The following is a 16,926-nucleotide window of genomic DNA, read 5'->3' as shown; positions in this document are numbered from 1 at the left end:
TTCTTATGGACATAACGCACGAGAGAGCCATTTGTGGTATATTAAACCGATTAGTGCACGAATGGAGATACTACAGCTTTGGCAGTTGTTGCAGCTACTTGAGGAGCAGCTCCAACAAAGTCATTCGCAGAACCGATCATGAGCAACCCAACTACGCAGAAAGATGAGTATGTGCAGAGGGAGGGTTTCAAGCTGTCACGCACCAATAAGACCGAAGAGGCCCAGAATACTGCCAAAGACCTCTACAACGAGAATTTTGACAAACAAATCTGGGTCTGCAGCGTCGGCGAGCGCCGCAGTAGACCCAGTGACGCCAACACAGACACCACATATCAAATTACACGCTCCAACAGTCAGACCACCCCAGAAAAGCGCGAATCCTTTGCGTAACAGTTAGCTTTGTTTATTGGAGGGGGTGGGGGCAGTAGTTACCTGTGAAGTAATTTTCGCGTGTGTATAGAACGCTTTCGGCGACAGCGTTCAGTTTTGCAGAATATACGATGCCGATGATCTACGAGATGGTAAGGTGGTGCTGTTGAAAGTGGGGAGAAGGAAGAGCGCACGACTCCGTATATGGCGACAACTTCGCAGAAGATAATGCTAGTTCAGAGTATGAGGAAAAGAAGAGTAATCACAAATCCCAAGGTACCTGATAAGATTCTTTGTCGTGATGCGAGGAGTTCTGACGCCTCCTCCAAGGATAGATGATCCCGTTACAAAGATTCCCCTTCAGTGACATCAGCAGCTGGGCACCAAGGAGCGATACGAGGAACGTACCACCCCGCACCCAAAACACTTAGACCGATGCAAAGGCCAATTCCAACAGCGCCCCACGCATATGGGCTTGATTCTTCAAGAAAGCGACCAACGTTGAACGCCTCTCCGGAGTCTGGTAAAGGGTTAATAACTGCGGATTTTTCGTGTATGAACACGTACCGGTAAAGAGAAGATAGAGTGCAATAATAATTACGAGAAAGGTAGGGAGGCCATAGGAATAATAAGTCGAGTAATAGCCCATGTCGCAGTCGACAGGTAAGAGGGCTGTTTGCGAGTTGTTTGGTCGCACTTGACCATGTACCATTTATTGAAGGGCCTTCATGAACATCTAACAAGGTTCGTATTCAATGTTTCTTTGCTATCATGATTCACCACCGTGTTTTAGGAAGGAGGAATTCTCAGTAATCATCATTGGTCTCGATGCCGCGGGCAAGACCACCCTTCTGGAGAAAATCAAGACTCTGTACAACGAAACACCAGGCCTATCTCCGGACAAGATTGGCCCAACAGTTGGCCAGAACAGTACGTCACTGTCATACAACAGATGTTGAACTTACTCACTCGTATTTAGCTGGAAAGATAGTACTCCCCTCAACCATCCTGCAATTCTGGGATTTAGGCGGCCAACGAGGTATTCGCAACATCTGGCATAGGTACTACGACGACTGCCATGCTGTAGTCTACGTAATCGATGCGGAAGACCGGGAAAGGCTGGCTGAGGGTTGGGAGGTATTCGGTACGTTGTTCAGCCTGATGCGCGTCGAACCTTCATTCATTTGACACCCAAGCACATTAGACTCTGTCCTATCTGCTCCTCAAATACTGGGCATACCCCTCCTGCTGCTCGCCAATAAGCAGGATTCACCGCAGAGCTTGTCCGTTGAAGAGATAAGACACGACTATGAAGACTGGCATCAAAGAAAGCTCGAAAGTGCCCGAAGAAACCGTTATGGTGAATCAGAGAACGATGGGTCCGCCAGGAGGGAGAGAATAGCGAGCCTGGATGTAATGGGTGTATCTGCTTTGGAAGGGTGAGTACTCTTGGAAGTTCTTGATGATGCTTTCAACCCCGTCAGTAGGACAGGCGTTAGAGCAGCAGTCGACTGGCTTTTTATCAGAGTCCAAAACAGCAGAAGGTATACTATTATACTCGAGTCACCAGGGCTACTCACTGACGACAATGCAGACAAACAGAAGAACGGTAATAATTCATAAACTCCCAAACCTGGACAAATTAATCACTGGGGGATATACGTACGTGCATTGTGGAGAATTAGTTCCTTGTTATCCCACACAGTTTTTGCCAAGAAAACACCTAAACCGGTGGTCACGATTGGCTTGCCTGCTATTCGCCACAAGTCACACAGTAAAGGAGAGTAGTATTGCAATCCTTTTGCACCCCTGCCATTTTGAGTGAGTGAGCTCGAGAGATATGTAGAAAGGATGAAGAGTGCATACGCAAGAAGGGAGTTCACCCTGTCATCTATCATTTTGTATACCCCGAGTTTGAATTCTTCCTTCGGTACCAGGAAGACGGGGCCATTGTCGGGCAGAAGCCATGCACAACCGTTCGTCGTAGAATCGGGGTTGGTAGCAGCATAGAAAATGGCACCTGCTATGCGTGGAACAGGCGTAAGTGGGATTCCAGCCAGGAGAAGCTTCACTGGAATTGGAACTATGGCCGTGTCTAGTGAAGTGTCACGATAATTCCAAAAAGCAGGAGTAGAATACGCCTGACCAGCGAAGAAGGGATGTATGACAGCAATTCTGATGCCCTTTAACTCGAGGGGTATATGGAGGGACCTCATCATGCCCAGGACGGCGTGCTTCGAAGCTGTATACAATTCCGCTTTGGGAATTCCCGACCAAGATGCTGAACGTCGATGAGCGCGAGTCATGTTAACAAGGTACTACCCACCCATAGACCCAATAAGAACAATTACTTTGAGGTCACCATCCCTTTGATTCACTAGCAGATAATGTTGCGCCAGATGTGTAGCTGATTATTTAGTCTACTCGTTAGAGGTAGTGTTGACACCTGAAGACTCTAGACTCACTATACAGAACCGCTAGCAGGTTGACTTCAATTGTAAGCATCCCTGGTTTGATGGGTCTGCCGTCCTTGAAGTTGACTGTCTCGAAGTCCCCTGCTTCCGAAATGCCTGCATTGGGGACCTAATAGGTAGCGCGGGAATGACAATCAACTCGATATTGAACCCTCCGGCAACTCTTAAGACGCACGACGATGTCCACTTGACCGTATTTTGCGATTGCCAGCTCAAACAGAGCGACAAGATCATCCCATTGAGTCACATCGCACTTGATAGACGTGGCTTGCCTAACAATTGAAGCGTCAATAGCAAATATAGAAAGCGATGGAAAGACGTACCCGCCCGTTTGTTCAATATCGCTGACGAGCTTTGTAGCCCGAGCAACATCCAAATCCCCAATGACGACTTTGGCACTGGAAAGTCATGTCATTTCGTTGAGCGGCTAAGAATGAAGTAGGAACGTACCCATATGACGCGAAGCGCAGAGCAGTCTCTTTGCCTATTCCATTGGCGCCACCTTCCCGAATAGCGCATTGTTATTCAGGAGTTCATCATCGCCATTGTTGGAGGAACTAACCTGTGATGATGGCTACCTTGTCTTTAACACGGTCGGCATAGGCGAACAGGATGTCGTCGGGAATAGCAGTCATGACAGGACGCGTTTGGTAGGGCCAAAGAGCGTTCTAGGGAAACTCCGCACAGGAAAGACAAACATTGAAGTAGATATAAAAAAGTAGCTTTTGCCCTCAAATACTTCCTAGTGCTGTTGAGTTTTTTGTAGACATTGTATTACTCTGTTCCAAAGCGACGAATAGTCGGGGCTCGATCAAGACTCGAATCACTCGATCATCATCGGTAGCAAATGTTTTGTTTGGTAATGCTTGGAATGAAAGCCAACGTGGTCCGAGCGCATTCCCCCTTGGAATTCTTCTCCATCACGACGGCTGAGCCTATTCATGTGAAGCAGCATTGATAAATTCGCACCACTCCATAAATAAAGGTCGATATCGTACCACACCCCATACATAACCTGTACCGCTACCATCCCCGCCAAAATGCCTATCACTGGAAGGAGGAGGAACAAGGTCAAGGGTGTTCAATTCACAATTATGGTCGTCGGTAAGGAGTTCTGTAACAGCTGGACGTGAAAGCAGTGCTAACTATAACAGGCGCTTCTGGCACCGGCCGCACGACTTTTGTAAACACCCTCTGTGAAGCTGACGTCCTTTCTCACAAGATCTGTGACAGCCCAGAGTCTGCGCATCTTGAAGAGGGAATCAGAATCAAACCTGCCAACGTTGGTCAGTCCATCTATTCTTGTTGATAGCGCCTTTTAAATCTCATGTATTTGCAGAGCTCGAAGAGGACGGCATTCGTATTGCCCTTACTATAGTCGATACCCCTGGATTTGGAGACAACATTGACAACGAGCATGCGTACGTTACACCTCTGAGGCGGCGACAATGTCTTATTGCCTTCAAACAGTTTCCAGGAGATCATGACTTATCTTGAACGTCAATACGACGATATTTTGGCAGAGCAGTCCCGTATCAAGCGTAACCCTCGCTTCAGGGATAATAGAGTACATGCTCTATTATATTTTATCCCTCCGACAGGCCACGCGTAAGATCTCCCCTCATTTTCTACATTTAATTTTGCCTCTAACCGAGCAACTAGTTTGAGGGAAATGGACATCGAGTTGATGCGACGGCTCTCGCCTCGTGTTAACGTTATTCCCGTCATCGGCAAGGCTGATTCCTTGACACCGAAGGAATTGAAGGCATTTAAGAAGAGGGTACGAACGCGTACTTCTATCGTTGGCACTGATTTACATTTTTGTAGATAATGGAGGACATCGACCATTACGAGATCCCCATCTACAATTTCCCTTATGACGTTGAGGAGGACGACGAGGAAACTATCCAGGACAACATGGAGTTGAGGGTAAGCTTCAGTCCTTTACCTTGGCGGTTAATAGTAACTTTCAAAAACATCAGGCCTTGTTACCTTTTTCCATTGTAGGCTCGGAGGAAGAGATAGAAATCGACGGAGAGCCCGTTCGTGCTAGAATATACCCATGGGGCATCGTCGAAGTTGACAACCCACACCACTCTGATTTCGTCAGACTCCGTGGCGCTATTCTTGGGTAAGCTTACTCTTCTTTGCTCGTACGTTAAGTAACCATTATTAGGTCTCATTTGGGTGACTTGAAAACTTTGACCGAGGATGTCTTATATGAAACTTATCGTACCGAAAAACTGTCGAGGAGTGTTCATTCGGATATGCGGTAAAGTTGAACTCACATAATTCCTCTCCCCTTGTTAATCTTTTTTTCAAGTGAATCACAAATACTTCCCGAGGAATTAGCCTCTCAAAGCGTTCGTCTCAAGGAGGAACAATTACGCCGCGAGGAGGAGAAGGTCCGTCATTCACATGCTTTGTACCTCTCCCAATCTGATTCTCCGTCTAGCTGCGTGAGATCGAGTTGAAAATGCAGAGAGAAATCAACGAGAAGAGGCAACAACTCATGGCGAAAGAAGCAGCTCTCAGGTCAGTCGATTTTTCTTTAGCAGATGGAATTGGAGCTGAATCCTGGCTTAGGCAGATGGAAACTCGGATTGGTATCCCCGGAGATTCCAGCTTCTAAACTCCTCCCTTTGGACTTTTTACGATCTATATTCTTGAAGGATGGCTTTCTTGGGACGGATAGAGCTACGATATTTGAATATATACATACGTATACCCTTGCACAGTATGTAAAGATTCGGCGAGTCGGAAGCATTTCCTGGTTTACCAAATCGGATCAATTTCACACATGTAACTTTAGCTGGATGGCGAACCAGTTTGAAGACCGAAGCAATGAATTGTCCATGGATCCTGTAGAGTTAGACGACGAAGAACTTGAGCAGATACGGTATGATCCTACCTTGACACTCTTCATCTGTTAGCTAACCTATTTACTGACAGCCGCTATGAAGATTTTACGACGATAGGTGCGCCATACAATTCCGTCAAACTGTCATTCAACTGAAGTTCTCTCCCCAGACTGGATACAGGACTCAAAATTGGAACGAAGTCAACGCATAAGAAATGCCCGCAACAACTATGCACCGAGGCGCGGTCCTCGGGGTGAGGTGACGATACCATGGGTGTGGGCGCGCGTCCGAGGCGCCGCAGACGCTGCTCAAACCTGGTTCGTAGTGAGTCTCGTCGGTACGTCACCCACGTTATTCTATAGCAGAACCGAGCTATATGTTTGCAACTTATAGGCGTATGCATTGGAGTAAACGCTGCCATCATCTCCATCGTCAGCGAATGGTTCTCGGACATCAAGATGGGATACTGTTCAGATGGTTGGTGGCTGAACCAGCAATTCTGTTGTTGGGAGATGGAGGGGGATGAGGTGGACGGTTGTGAGACGTGGCATACGTGGAGCACGGTGACGTTGGCGAGGTGGATTATATTTATCATGTTCGCGGTGAGTTTTTTTTGGCCATTGTGTTCCCTCTTTCGTATTCACTTTTTTCGGTTGTCATTTAGGCTATCTTTGCTTTCATTGCTTCGCATCTTGTGCGCTCTCTTGCGAAATATGCTGCTGGTTCTGGTATATCCGAAATCAAGTGCATTTTGGCTGGCTTCGTTATGCAAGGTTACCTGGGATTCGCAACATTCTTCATTAAAAGCGTTACACTTGTAAGCGGCTTGTTTTCTTCCTCCCCATCAACCTTCCATCGTTGAAAAAAACGTAGCCTTTAGTCATCGCGTCGGGATTGTCTGTTGGGAAGGAAGGACCTTCCGTTCATGTTGCTTGCTGCGTTGGATCATTAGTTGCAGGCGCATTTGACAAGTTCAGACGTAGCCAAAGTAAATGTCGTTCCCATCGTTGTATGTCTTGCTTATTGTTTTCGATAGGCAAGACTCGCGAAATCATCACAGCGGCAAGTGCCGCAGGTGTGGCCGTCGCGTTCGGCTCTCCCATTGGCGGCGTTCTATTTTCAATAGAGGTATTTACAACATCTTTAAATCCTTTATGTATACGCATTTTCAAATGTTGCAGGAAATGAGCCATACTTTCAGCATCAAAACGATGTGGAGAAGTGTCTTTTGTGCTCTCGTAGCCACCTTCACCCTATCGGTTAGTTTTACAGTTCCCATCCTGTCTGAACCGCCTCAAAGTGAATCATGCAGGCTATGAACCCTTTCAGAACTGGAAAACTGGTGTTGTTCCAAGTCACATATGACCGTGATTGGCATTTCTTTGAAATTATATTCTTCGTCATCCTCGGCATTTTTGGCGTAAGTAAGGCAAGCTTTGGGTTGATGTTGTCAATTGATGATTCTTGCAGGGACTTTATGGTGCATTCGTGGTGAAGTTCAATCTTCAAGTTGCTGCGTTCCGTCGGAAACACCTGGCAAACCACGGCGTGGCGGAAGCAGTCACCCTTGCGACTATCACAGCAATGATTGGTTACTTCAACCGTTTCTTGAGGATTGATATGACTTCCAGTATGGCAATTTTATTCAGAGAGTGTGAGGGTGGAGGTAATATCTATAATCTCTGCCAGTCAGTCCAAGCCCTTCCAACTGCCCTAGATTGTTGAAGCTAATTACATCTTGGTCAGAACTCACGCTCAGTGGCGGATATCCAACTCATTGCTTCTTGCGACTATCATCCGCATCGGATTAGTCGTCATCACGTATGGGTGTAAAGTACCGGCAGGAATCTTCGTTCCTTCTATGGCCATTGGAGCCACCTTTGGAAGAATGGTCGGAATAATGGTCAAAGCGATGTATACGTCCGTGTTCCTCGTCTTCTTTCACGAATCATTCTCACTGTCGCTCTAGTGCGTACCCACACTCTGGTATCTTTAAATTCTGTGCGCCGGACGTGCCCTGCATTACGCCTGGAACATATGCTTTCCTTGGAGCTGCAGCTGCTCTCAGGTACGCACAATTTATATTATTCTGACGTTTCTCACAGTGCTGTAGTGGAGTCATGAGAATCACTGTTACTGTTGTGGTTATTATGTTCGAGTTAACTGGTGCATTGACATACATCTTGCCAACTATGGTAGGCTCCACTTGATGAATGGTGCAGCCGCTCGCTGACACATCGTTGCCCAGATCGTTCTACTGGTTACTAAAGCTGTTGGCGACTTCCTTGGGACCAATGGGATTGCGGACGAAATGATTAGGTTTAATGGATTTCCTTTCTTGGAGAAAGAGGACCATGTTTACAATGTATCAGGTGTGTAAATTATTATTTTTCCCGAAGTACCAGTTCTAAATTGTTCTTAGTATCTGCTGTTATGCGAAAAGATCTCCAAACTTTGTCAGAATCGGGCATGCGTGTCAAGGATGTCGGTGAGTCTTGCTTTCCCCAATTATTACATCAGTTTCTCAACATGTATAGAGTCGATGCTATCATCGACCGACGTCAAGGGCTTCCCCATCGTGTCAGCGGATGGCTCGCTGACTCTCGTGGGCTACATTGATAGGAGCGAGCTGCGTTATGTTCTCGGTATGTCCCTCTCTGTTTTCCACAAGAAAAATCGTTCACTAGTTATTCGGTAGAACGTGCACGAAAGACTAGAGGGAGATTTTCCCACACACCTTGCTTATTTACGCCGCAGGGATATGATCATGACTTGGACCTTGCTGATGACGGCCTCGAGGACACTCCCGAAAGGTTCTTCGCTCCAACATCAGAGGGAGAGCTGCAATTTTGGCCGTGGGTCAATCAGGTATTTACATCTCTTAGCTACTTCTCCCAATTAATCAATCATCTACAGACACCCATGACGGTGTCTCCACAACTACCCTTGGAAATTGTCATGCAAATATTCAAACGACTGGGGTACAGAGCGACTCTCTCGGAAATAGCATTCGCTGACCAACGATCATAGTCCGCGCGTCATCTTAGTTGAGGATCACGGAGTATTGTCCGGCTTAGTGACGGTGAAAGACGTGTTACGATTCATTGCGACAGAGAAGCCAGAGTACAGACCCTCATGGGATGAGCGTGGAGGGCTGGATGGTTTGCTCGAGGAATTGTGGACGTGGGGCACTAACGTCTTTTCCAGAATTCTGACTTGGGGCCGCCGGATTGTCCGACGATGATATTATACAGTATGTACCATATAATTCTCTAATACCCATTTGTGGACTTTGGCCTTCTTGACGCGATAGACCCCATGCGTACGGCACGGCGCTTGCGCTCCGCCGTTCCTCCGGCACGGGTCACAGTCTTGACACTTCGATCACGACGTCATATTTCCCGCGGGGCCGGAGACTCCAGTTGCAGGAGTATTACAATCGCACAACGTATAAAAAGCATCCCCTCCGCTAAATTTTTACTCTCAACAATCGCCAGAAATGACCGTCAACCCAGATTTCGATAGACGCACTCGCACTCGATACTCACAAGAGCTCGCTGCTTACACTCTCCGCCAATTCTCTACTGCTCGCGCCCAGCTCGATGAAGGAAAAAAGGAAGACATAGCAAAACTCCCAGCTGCGTATCAACGCGTCGTCAGTGCTGAGAAACTCTCAAGTCATGGCATGTCTATTTTTGTGGGCTACCTGGCATCCACTGAAGTTGAAATTTAGCAGATGGGGCTCGCCCTGTCAAGACGTAGTAACACACGTGCAACGTGCAGCGATAATGAGAGTTGAATATTGAATGGCGAGGATGCGACTTGCTGAGATCCGACCTAAGCTCCCCCAACTGCAGATTCGTGTTGAACCTATACTTGTATCGGACAAGGATCAATATGTAGAATGTTTTTGCCAAGTTGCGCTGGCGCAAAATAGTACTGTAGACGACTTTTGGCTAGCCAATTTATCGAAAGAAGGGATACTTTTTTTACTGACTTGTCTTCGAAATCGTGGGCATTCTGAGACAAGGATCGACGAGAAAAAGAAAGGGGATTTGGAGACAACCATGAAGAATAATGATTTCGGAGGGCAACATATCTCCGGACATATTCCTGAGATCTACTCCTCCATAATTTCCGAAGGTAGGGATTGGGTTCTAGACTGCCCCGCAACCCACAGACTAGCCCACTTGGGAAAGACGCGTTTGTACAATGACATACACACCGTATCCATCTGATTGATGGGGCCGTCGAAGTGGGCTTTGAAATATCCGTGGGTACCAAGAGATTCACGGATATGACCAGTTCGCCCGTGTTTGGTATGGAGTTGGATTGGCTTGAAGTATTGGACGTCGTCTGTTTTTGGAGATTAAAGTTAGAAAAAGATGGAGTCGGAGAAGAAGCTGAACGGTCACCGGAATTGAAGAACATATATCGGACCGTCGCGGTCTTTTTGTGGACTTTGAAGGGGTGACCAGTTAAAATTGTCCTCTTTGCGATAACGCGCGTGGTGTCAGGATTGAGGAAGGAGCCCATAGCCACAAGGTGTGGAGCTGAATGGACAGGTAAAATTGTCAGAATTGGAGAACCCTTAGTGGAGCGCGCATACCTTGTTGATCAGATCTTTCCCTCAGAAGAACACAGGGCTGTCGACCATAGACAACAGGACCATATGTAGTAGCCACATTAGTGGTGCCATGCCGCAGATATCTTTCGAATTTATGAACATTGTTAGCGCCTTTTCCCCCACCACGAGTATGTTGGCTGTAGACGGGGTTCACGGCGAGTCGACGAGGGCCCACACATAAAATAAGTGGGTCCTATTGATGGATCAATTAAACCTTCAGAGATTGAGGTGTATAACCCGTGTATTGAGCTTACCTTGGATCGGACAGAGCCATCATATTCAGTGTTTCTTTGAACCGTCATGTTAAGCACAGTGATTTTATGTTCATGCTGGAACAAAGAGAAAAGAGCGATCGAGGATACGCTGGCCGCTGCTTGAGGGACATCTTTTAGGTAAAGCGTCACTCGGACGCCAGGCTATGAAAACAAGGTCAAAATAACCCATCATTAGCAAAAATAAAAAGCACCTCTACAACCCCGAGCTCTTGTTCTGCTCTTCTTCGAACGCCACGCTCAGTTCGTTTAAAATCCTCAAACTGGAATATGCGAGCATAATCCCGAGGAAGATTTTCATATGGATCCCATGGACTCGTGCGGAAAGATCGCATGCCACGGAATCGTTGGAATCGCACTTTCGCAGGGATGTCTTTGGGGGTATCTAGCTCGTCTGGGAACGCCAAATCGTCTTCTTCTTCCCTTTTGCGATTCCGCCATCTCTTCAACCTGATTGTAATAAGAAAGAAAAAACCGTTTGGAAGCCAAACTGACACTCACTGTTTTTCTTCCTCTTCATTATCGAGATCCTGGAAAACAACACTTTTTCGGCTATCAATATCCATTTCTTCGTCCATAGGCATGTCCACCATTTCTTCCTTTTCAAAATCTTCATCCATCTCACCTTCGCCGTCAACTTCCCCCCCTTCCGCATCTTCCTCTACGTCGTCTTCGTCTGTCTCGTCGATGATCCATGCAGCCTGGTATTCACTCATCCCTTTCGGTATCCGCCGGACAGCTTTAGGTGTCGTACCGTTCTCCGCGTCAGGGATACTTGGTTGGATGGAGTCGGGGTCTTCGTTCATCTCTTCCTCCGTCGGCCACGTTTGTTCGTTAGCGAGGTCATCCGGTTCATTGCTTGAAACCAATGAGTCTGCTGATGATGAATCGGGTTCGGCAAGAATTGTAGGTTCTACATCCATGCCCTGTGCTGTCGTTGCTCTCAATGGTCGAGCAATGGGGCAGGACATGATCTGGACTACCCAATCAATAATCGAAATTGAAGAGACAAACTTCATAGTACCTTTTCAATTTGGTAGTCACCGAAATTGGGTATGTGAACAAGACGATTGGCTGAAAGCGATGTCCCTCGAACAACACCAGTTACCCGCAAACTTCCTTCTTCCCATTCCGTAGATTCGCCCAACATCCACGTTCGTCCGTCCCTCCACCGTACGTCCCCAGGTTTGCCTTCAGATAAGGACCTCAGGGCGTTCAATCGGTCGGAAGCTGCGTGTAGGTCGAATACTCGTGATTGACTCGGAATGAAATATTGAATGAAGGACAACAGTGACTTTAATATGCCAGATCGAGCTTTAGGATCCATTGCTGCATCAGGTGAGACGACGGTGACAACGTCTGGCAGGCCTTGCGCCTGGAGGGTGCGCAACAGGGTATCACCCCAGCCATCGACTTCGACTGTGCTGGAGAGTGCGAATACGACGTAGTCAGCGACTTTGCACGCATCAAGAGCAGCATAAAAATTTCTGTGGGCGATGTTTCGAAATTGTAGCGTTGTTTTGAATCGATCCGCCCTTTCATCGTATTTGAGAATCCTATTACTGATGAGACAAAGTCGGACTCACCTCATTTTCCAAATGCCATCTTCTGGGCAGTCTTCCGCCGATAGCTCCAATGATTCCGCCAGAGCAGCTATAACGTTACGTGTACTAACATCCTCCGTGAGTGGAATAACTGCCACAATGCGTGGCGCTCCGTCGACGCCGTTAAAAATACGCGTCGATGAGATGAGAGAATTTCGTTTCTTGATCTGCGACTGTTTTGCATGATTGCGGCGATTCGAGCGAGCTTGCGCGGCTGCGTTGGAAGTTGGAGAAGATTTCAATAACTCCCGAGCTATACGACCTGTAAATACGATCGTCAGTCACTGTCGTACAACTGAGAATAAGATCCAAAGGCCGAAAGTTGCACCTTTTGCTGCGTCCTTGAGAGATCCTTTAGATGCATGCTTAGATTTGAATGGTTTGTTTTGCTGAAAAAAAAGAGAACTTAGTGATTTAACATTTGAATCGATTATCTACAAACCTGCTTTAGCGTTGGACGATGGTGGTGAACACCTTCGACCATTTTTTGGTTCGCAGTGAAAGGTTTGGATAAGGATCAAAATTTTGGCGTGTCCCGATAAGGTTACTGTCAGATCTAATCTTATCGAACATAACATTTCCTAAAGTGCAGTAATGACATGGGGCAACCGAAAAAGGAGACGATGTTACATTAGGCACCCACTCAACAAGGCCTGCATATCGTCCGCCAGTTTAGCATGATCCAAAGTCTTCATCCCCCTCAAGTCTCCGACCTCGGAGCTAAAATCCATACCAACGTTCTCCTCGACCAATGGCTTGAAGGTCTTCCAAAATTCCGTGAAATCCATTTCTTCAAGGTCCATATTCACCATTGGGGCTTGTTTTCCTTCAGATTGGTCTGACGGAGCATTTAAATTCGTGAACTGGTCAAAGACATCCACGTCAGAGGAAATGTCTTTTCCCAAATCTTGGTCGTCGGAGAAAAAGGCAGAAAAATCGCCGTTGGCGAGACAAGCAGCGAATTCTTCTTCGGAAAAGGCAGGAGTGTCCTCGCTGAGGCCTGCAAACTCGGATCTGCTACCGTCAGCGTCAATGTCTGACGTTGGGAATGGAAGTTCCAGATCCCCCATTTCCTCATCTTCTGGATCTTGGGGCATCAAAGCAGGGCTAGTTGGCGGTGGGGGAGAAGACGGAGGAAGGCCTTCCCAATGTTGGCGAACACCAACATTATCAGAATCATCAGCGTCTTCAGTATCAGGATCTTTTTTCTCGCTGACGTATTCATTCGCAGGAGTTACTGCCTCCTCCACGTCGACGTCACTGCTGGTAAGTGACTGGGAATTTGGTGGACACTGAAGTTCCTCAAAAGCGCCCTCCAATCCCCAGCTCAAGACAATTTCATCCTCGTTGTCTTTGCCAAGAAACTTAGATCCTTGGAGGACCTGTTCGGCGTTTGCAGTTGCGAGATGTTGTTTCTTTAGTGGAGGCCGACTCGGCGACCTTTTCACCGCCTTTCGGTTACTTAGCGGCGACGAGCAAATTCCAAAAACTATTTTCGGCGAGAATAATGGTGTCCGGGCACTACCAAACAGGCTTTCACTTCTCGATATAGGCGTGAAGAGGGAATCGGCTAATCCACCAGAAGTGACGCGGTTTGTTCGCCCTTCTCGTGTTGGCGTCCTCGGGAAAGGCGGGGGATCGGGTGGTGGAGAAGAAGCTCGGCAGTGTTTAGACGAGAAAGATGAGTATAGGGGCAATATACCGGCCGCAGCGACTAAGGGGTAGCTGCTCGTTGGGGCGACGGTTACAGGCTCTACGCGTGAGGGGGATTCCTTAGAAGCTGGAGCAGCGCAGAATTTGGTATTTGTCTTCGACGCTGCAGCTTTTGTTCTCTGTCTTGCATTCAAACTGGCAGCTTTTTTCCTTGCTTCCAATTTCTCCTTCTTTTCCTGCTCAGCCCTCTGCATGGCGCGTTGTGCCTCCTCTGAAAGCCTGGGCTGCGTGGCTGTACTTGTTCTGGCCCACGCTGGAACTACGTATTTTTTCCGAGCTTGGAGGTGGACAGAGTTGGACCTCACAGGTGAGGATGCTGATATTCTATGAGATTTTGGAGAGGCTAATGGGCGTGGTTGTGCGGTTTCTACTTCACTTTCCCATGAATCCGACATGTCGACAAGCCGGGGTCTCGGAGGAGACGTCCAAGGCTCTACTCCAGTTCTATAGTAAGAAGTTGAGGACTGTTCTGGGCGCGGCTGCTCAACCAATCTTGAGTAATGCCTTGAGCTGTTGTTGGTGGAAGTCTGTTGGCGGTGTGACTTCGCATGGCGGTGAGCATCCCTCCTCTCTGCCCGCTCTCGTTCTCTTGCTTTGCTTCGGTTGCGACGAGAATCTTCCCCGTCCAAAAAGTCACTCAATGTTCGCTTTCTCCCAAGTTCAGGTGCGCCACCTGATATAGCTGACGGAGTTGGAGCTGGTTTGCTTGGGGAGTTTTCATTAGACCGGCTGCTCAAGCGCGGACCTTGCGCTTGCCGCTCAACTTGGCCAGCCGTAGCAAAAGGGGTCCCTAAGCTGGGACCCGCCGGGGGAGGCGATCCACGCAGCTTCGCCTCCTCGTAATCACGTTGTGCTCGTCTTCGGAACACGCTCGGGTTGACATTCTCTTTATCCAAGACGACGATCTCATCCTCTTGTGAGCTGATTGCCTGTGGAGTTTGATCATTGCTCAACTGGCTCGGGGACTCTTCACTGCCCGACAAGGGTTTGGAACAAATTGATAATAGTTGTTTGAGAGCAGATATCAGTGCAGGGTTAGGTTCCTCTATATGCTGATCATTAAGTTTACGAGATGAGTCAATGGAGTTGAGAGCTGCTAGTATCGCTGCATTCTGTGACCCGGGATCCGCGGGTGATGTGGCGGAGAGTAATGCAAGGACGTCAAGCAGCGTTATGTCCTTTTGCGTTTCAGCTTTCGGCTCAGCTTTGGGTTGGGAAGGGGTAGGAAATATAGGAGGTTCTTGGGGGCGTCTGATAAGTGGTGCCGTTGAGAATGGAGGAATCGATGGGTCAGGAGCCGACCGTTTTTTCTTCGGTTTCGGCTTTGATTGTGATATTGAGGGTTTCGAAGAACTTCCAGATTGGTCCGAATGTCGCTGAGAAATACTGGATGGCCGAACATCATCGCCGCCAGGTACGCTTGTGGCATTGTCATTGCTGTTGTCGGAGACGTCAATCACAATTACGTCTTCATGATGGTCAGAGCCGGAACAGGATGCAACTGAGGTCCCATCGGTTGGAGCCCAACTTTTGTGTGTCGATTTGGGTCTTCCTTTCTTTTTTGGGCCCCCGATGTACGTTTCCGCAGTGTAAAACAGTTTATCGGATTCAGTGAAAGGTATTGTTGAAGGCTTTGAGGTCACAGTTTTCTTTCGCTTTATTTTCGCTTTCGCAGTCGCAGTTCGTAAGTGTATTGAAGCTAGCGTTGAAACAGAGTTCGAAGATGTCTCTGTGGCTCCCGGTGGCGGGAGTATCGTTGATGAAGACGAGGGAATGTGAAGCGTCGTCTGGTACGATGATGAGGCCATGTGTGAAGACGTTATGGAGGTCACGGTTGTGTTGGAATGCTATAATTTCTTGAGTTCAATTGTTCAGGTAGAAAAATTATTGAGCCTACGCTGGTCGAAGACCCGAAAGAAGATATAGGATGGTTAGATTTAGGAATATGAGCAGCTAAGGCCCCCCATGTTGGGTTTTTTACTCCGGAAAACTAAAAGACCAAGGTCATCAGCCCGACAACAACTAAAAATGACGAATACAAACCTCACGGAGGGCAAATATCACTTCAAGAGCCTCTAGAGGCGAACCTTGCTTCACTAACGTCCCTACCACCGATGTTATGTCTCCCTCTGGCGACTGCAGCGCTAAGGACATCAAACCAAACCCAACAGCCACTCCTCTGGGTTGCTCTGCAGCTTTTCGGCTTGTGTTAGTGGTAATTTCGCCATTCGTCGTGTTGGATATGTGCACGGGAGCTGGCGCAGAATTGGACTCCAGAGGGTCGAGGACATAAACCGAAAAATCTCGAGACGTGTCTTGAGCAAGCTCTGGACTAGACCGAGCGATGGTTTCAAGACAAGTCTTGAGATTAACCGTGGCGTAAAGAGTATTCGAGTCGCTTGTGTCTGGTGAATGGAAAACCGGGGAGACCGGAACAGGTCCCTGGGATCGAGCAAGTATGTACTGAGGCGAATTGTTGATAGTGTAGAGGATGCGAAGGGAGATTTTCTTCGTGTAGGACATTGCGCGCGTCGAAGAAAACGTCGCACGATGCCACCTGCCGTAGATTCGCCAGCTGGCAGTAGACTTAGACACGTAGAGATTGAACAAAGGGTCACGCTCAAATCCGTCACGCGTGACGTTTCGCGTCAAGTGACATTTAGATTGGGGCACGCGTCTTTCACGCGTAGAGCCACATCTACTCAAACAACATCAAAACTAACAATTATAGACGTCCTCCTTTCTGCCGCATTAGGTATCCTGACAAGAGAAGAGGGCCCCAGACTTCCGCTATTATCCGTCGCGTCGTTCCCAGCACCCGAAGAGCGAACGTGGATCGCGGGAGGAGATCCGACCGTCTTGTTCGAACAGTTGCAGTGAGGGAGGCAAAACGAGGACGTCGATTGGCTGCATTCTTGCTGTATGAGAGGCCGAGTAGCAGAGAACCGAGTGGAAAGTAGAGGAAACAGACATGCGAAAAGAATGGGGATAGAGAAGGGTGAAGGA

The 16,926-nt window shown here is 47.9% G+C and overlaps 8 protein-coding genes across 8 annotated transcripts; 4 read left to right on the top strand and 4 right to left on the bottom strand.

Annotated features, from left to right (window-relative positions):
• Nucleotides 1-22: 22 nt before the first annotated feature.
• Nucleotides 23-1,018, bottom strand: LACBIDRAFT_189259 (uncharacterized protein; the record flags this gene model as incomplete). The annotated part of the gene is made up of 7 exons (XM_001877408.1): nucleotides 23-151; nucleotides 204-380; nucleotides 433-511; nucleotides 564-600; nucleotides 650-727; nucleotides 778-889; nucleotides 937-1,018. The coding sequence occupies 7 exons, from the start codon at nucleotides 1,016-1,018 to the stop codon at nucleotides 51-53; spliced, it is 666 nt and encodes a 221-aa protein (XP_001877443.1). The 3' UTR covers nucleotides 23-50.
• Nucleotides 1,019-1,072: 54 nt separating this feature from the next.
• On the top strand, nucleotides 1,073-1,982 carry LACBIDRAFT_313860 (uncharacterized protein; the record flags this gene model as incomplete). The annotated part of the gene is made up of 6 exons (XM_001877780.1): nucleotides 1,073-1,113; nucleotides 1,163-1,299; nucleotides 1,349-1,513; nucleotides 1,574-1,808; nucleotides 1,857-1,913; nucleotides 1,964-1,982. 6 exons carry the CDS (start codon nucleotides 1,073-1,075, stop codon nucleotides 1,980-1,982), a joined length of 654 nt encoding a protein of 217 aa, XP_001877815.1.
• A 33-nt stretch (nucleotides 1,983-2,015) lies between these two features.
• Nucleotides 2,016-2,675, bottom strand: LACBIDRAFT_313859 (uncharacterized protein; the record flags this gene model as incomplete). Its single annotated transcript, XM_001877407.1, has 3 exons — nucleotides 2,016-2,178; nucleotides 2,236-2,464; nucleotides 2,516-2,675. 3 exons carry the CDS (start codon nucleotides 2,673-2,675, stop codon nucleotides 2,016-2,018), a joined length of 552 nt encoding a protein of 183 aa, XP_001877442.1.
• Nucleotides 2,676-2,952: 277 nt separating this feature from the next.
• LACBIDRAFT_313858 (uncharacterized protein) lies at nucleotides 2,953-3,478 on the bottom strand (the record flags this gene model as incomplete). The annotated part of the gene is made up of 4 exons (XM_001877406.1): nucleotides 2,953-3,115; nucleotides 3,167-3,241; nucleotides 3,294-3,345; nucleotides 3,406-3,478. 4 exons carry the CDS (start codon nucleotides 3,476-3,478, stop codon nucleotides 2,953-2,955), a joined length of 363 nt encoding a protein of 120 aa, XP_001877441.1.
• A 405-nt stretch (nucleotides 3,479-3,883) lies between these two features.
• On the top strand, nucleotides 3,884-5,620 carry LACBIDRAFT_189236 (GTP binding protein; the record flags this gene model as incomplete). Its single annotated transcript, XM_001877779.1, has 11 exons — nucleotides 3,884-3,947; nucleotides 3,998-4,129; nucleotides 4,183-4,264; nucleotides 4,314-4,451; nucleotides 4,506-4,623; nucleotides 4,671-4,772; nucleotides 4,826-4,974; nucleotides 5,020-5,115; nucleotides 5,167-5,248; nucleotides 5,299-5,378; nucleotides 5,430-5,620. The coding sequence occupies 11 exons, from the start codon at nucleotides 3,884-3,886 to the stop codon at nucleotides 5,473-5,475; spliced, it is 1,089 nt and encodes a 362-aa protein (XP_001877814.1). The 3' UTR covers nucleotides 5,476-5,620.
• A 78-nt stretch (nucleotides 5,621-5,698) lies between these two features.
• LACBIDRAFT_247189 (Cl-channel protein) lies at nucleotides 5,699-8,948 on the top strand (the record flags this gene model as incomplete). Its single annotated transcript, XM_001877778.1, has 18 exons — nucleotides 5,699-5,742; nucleotides 5,796-5,821; nucleotides 5,874-6,041; nucleotides 6,098-6,306; nucleotides 6,369-6,521; nucleotides 6,578-6,692; nucleotides 6,741-6,832; nucleotides 6,886-6,963; nucleotides 7,017-7,124; nucleotides 7,175-7,392; nucleotides 7,451-7,624; nucleotides 7,674-7,772; nucleotides 7,818-7,899; nucleotides 7,953-8,076; nucleotides 8,127-8,192; nucleotides 8,242-8,349; nucleotides 8,403-8,685; nucleotides 8,735-8,948. 18 exons carry the CDS (start codon nucleotides 5,699-5,701, stop codon nucleotides 8,946-8,948), a joined length of 2,361 nt encoding a protein of 786 aa, XP_001877813.1.
• Nucleotides 8,949-9,203: 255 nt separating this feature from the next.
• Nucleotides 9,204-9,437, top strand: LACBIDRAFT_313856 (uncharacterized protein; the record flags this gene model as incomplete). Its single annotated transcript, XM_001877777.1, has 1 exon — nucleotides 9,204-9,437. The coding sequence occupies one exon, from the start codon at nucleotides 9,204-9,206 to the stop codon at nucleotides 9,435-9,437; it is 234 nt and encodes a 77-aa protein (XP_001877812.1).
• Nucleotides 9,438-12,833: 3,396 nt separating this feature from the next.
• On the bottom strand, nucleotides 12,834-16,443 carry LACBIDRAFT_313854 (uncharacterized protein; the record flags this gene model as incomplete). The annotated part of the gene is made up of 3 exons (XM_001877405.1): nucleotides 12,834-15,767; nucleotides 15,818-15,910; nucleotides 15,964-16,443. The coding sequence occupies 3 exons, from the start codon at nucleotides 16,441-16,443 to the stop codon at nucleotides 12,834-12,836; spliced, it is 3,507 nt and encodes a 1,168-aa protein (XP_001877440.1).
• Between the last annotated feature and the right edge of the window lie 483 nt (nucleotides 16,444-16,926).

This window comes from Laccaria bicolor, genomic scaffold (genome assembly GCF_000143565.1).
Source record: "Laccaria bicolor S238N-H82 LACBIscaffold_5 genomic scaffold, whole genome shotgun sequence".
Taxonomy (NCBI): Eukaryota; Fungi; Basidiomycota; class Agaricomycetes; order Agaricales; family Hydnangiaceae; genus Laccaria; species Laccaria bicolor.
This window is presented reverse-complemented; position numbering and strand designations above follow the sequence as displayed.